Source organism: Micropterus dolomieu, unplaced genomic scaffold (assembly GCF_021292245.1).
Source record: "Micropterus dolomieu isolate WLL.071019.BEF.003 ecotype Adirondacks unplaced genomic scaffold, ASM2129224v1 contig_12902, whole genome shotgun sequence".
In the NCBI taxonomy this organism is placed as follows: Eukaryota; Metazoa; Chordata; class Actinopteri; order Centrarchiformes; family Centrarchidae; genus Micropterus; species Micropterus dolomieu.
In genome coordinates, this window is record NW_025741888.1 from 1,245 (window position 1) to 3,419 (window position 2,175).

Below are 2,175 nucleotides of genomic sequence, written 5' to 3' on the forward strand. Positions count from 1 at the left end.
AGAAGAAACTCTCTGTGATCCACTGCTCAGCTCTGGCCTACATGCTGCAGATGTCAGAGGAGGTTCTGGATGAGTTGGACCTGCAGAAGTACAACACATCAGAGGAGGGACGACTGAGACTGATTCCAGCTGTGAGGAACTGCAGAAAGTTTCGGTAAGTCCAGATGTGAAAATAAACAAACAAATAACACCCTGACAGAACCTTCATCCTGCGATTTCATCAGTACCACGTTAAAGATAGAAAATTCTTGACTATGAAGGAGGATTATTTGCACAAAAGCACCACAAAGCAAAAGAAAATAGGAAGACTGAACACAAAATTCCTCAAAATGTAATGATGCAACATTTCTACCTAGAAGGGCTTCCAAAATTCAGTGTGATTCGTCCACAGCTGTTTAAAATGCAAAATTAGGGACTCAAGAGGTTATGGATGAGGTTTTTGTGACAAGCAGCATTTATTGTTGTTTTTGTTTGTTTTAACCAGTAAGCTCAAGGGGTTCAAAATAATATATTCCAAAGTCGTCATTAGCATGGAGGATGTCTGGAGATGCCTCGCCCCCTTTTACATCAAACGGTACATACAAACCATGATGCAATTAAAGGTGCTAACTTACATTGTTTGTTTTGATTCTTAACATCTGAAGTGAGACCTTTACTATAAATATAATACCTAAAATAATGTACATACTGTAACATAGTGTAACGACTGCACTTGAGAATATTGTTGTGAATATAAGGGCTGTCCCCGACTAAGGATTTACATAGTCGAATCAGAATTTTCAAGTCTTGCGTATCGTCAACAATCATGTTTTTGTGCGGCGGTGGTAGCTCTGCTTTATTTTGAGAAGCTGCAGTCTTTTCAGTACTCACTGTAACTTAACATTTAGATCTAAACTGAGGCTTATTGTTGAGCATTTTCTCTCTGCTCGCCTGCCATTCACCGGTCTTAGGAATGCTCCGTACTTGTATAGCGCCTTTCTAGTCTTTTCGACTCTTTTACACTACACATTTTACACATTCATTAAGTGATCAAACGGAAACTAACATTCACACTCATTCATACACTGGCGGAACAGCCACCAGGGGCAAATCGGGGTTCAGTATCTTGCCCAAGGACACTTCGACACGCAACCAGGAGGAGCCAGGGATTGAACCGCCGACCTTCCGATTAACGGCCAACCCGCTCTACCTCCTGAGCCACAGCCGCCCCGTCTTGTGCAGAGTTTTGCGCGCACGCCATGCAGTTGACAACTGCATGCACATCACTGTTGAGACGTTGAGCTCCCCCATATTGGCAAAATGATATGACCCTACTTTCATAACATAGCTGCGAGACACTGACACAGTCGAATCAGGCTCCTTCCCTCCAAGCATCGAATCTTCGATTATTTGGGGTCAGCCCTAGTGAATATACAGGTGCTGGTCATATATTCTATATTATATTCATTCATTACACACAGACTGATATATTTCAAATGTTTATTTCACTTAATTGTGATGATTAAAACTGACAACTAATGAAAATCCCAAATTCATTATCTCTGAAAATTAGAATATTAAGACCAAAAAAAAAGGATTTTTAGAAATGTTGGCCAAATGAAAAGTATGAGCATGTACAGCATTCAATACTTAGTTGGGGCTCCTTTTGCCTGAATTACTGCAGCAATGCGGCGTGGCATGGAGTCCATCAGTCTGTGGCACTGCTCAGGTGTTATGAGAGCCCAGGTTGCTCTGATAGTGGCCTTCAGCTCTTCTGCATTGTTGGGTCTGGCGTATCGCATCTTCCTCTTCGCAATACCCCATAGATTTTCTATAGGGTTAAGGTCAGGCCAGTTTGCTGGCCAATTAAGAACAGGGATACCATGGTCCTTAAACCAGGTACTGGTAGCTTTGGCACTGTGTGCAGGTGCCAAGTCCTGTTGGAAAATGAAACCTGCATCTCCATAAAGTTGGTCAGCAGCAGGAAGCATGAAGTGCTCTAAAACTTCCTGGTAGACCGCTGCGTTGACCTTGGACCTCAGAAAACACAGTGGACCAACACCAGCAGATGACATGGCACCCCAAACCATCACTGACTGTTGAAACTTTACACTGGACTTCAAGCAACGTGGATTCTGTGCCTCTCCTCTCTTCCTCCAGACTCTGGGACCTTGATTTCCAAAGGAAATGCAAAAT

The 2,175-nt window shown here is 42.8% G+C and overlaps 1 protein-coding gene across 1 annotated transcript in view; it reads left to right on the plus strand.

Moving 5' to 3' along the window:
- The window catches only part of LOC123966200 (protein NLRC3-like), a gene marked incomplete at its 3' end in the record, with an annotated part of 1,392 nt that extends 1,238 nt beyond the window's left edge, over window positions 1–154 (plus strand). The window contains exon 2 of the mRNA XM_046042402.1: window positions 31–154. Within this exon, the coding sequence (XP_045898358.1) occupies window positions 31–154 (124 nt within the window). The remainder of the gene's footprint in view (window positions 1–30) is intronic.
- Between the last annotated feature and the right edge of the window lie 2,021 nt (window positions 155–2,175).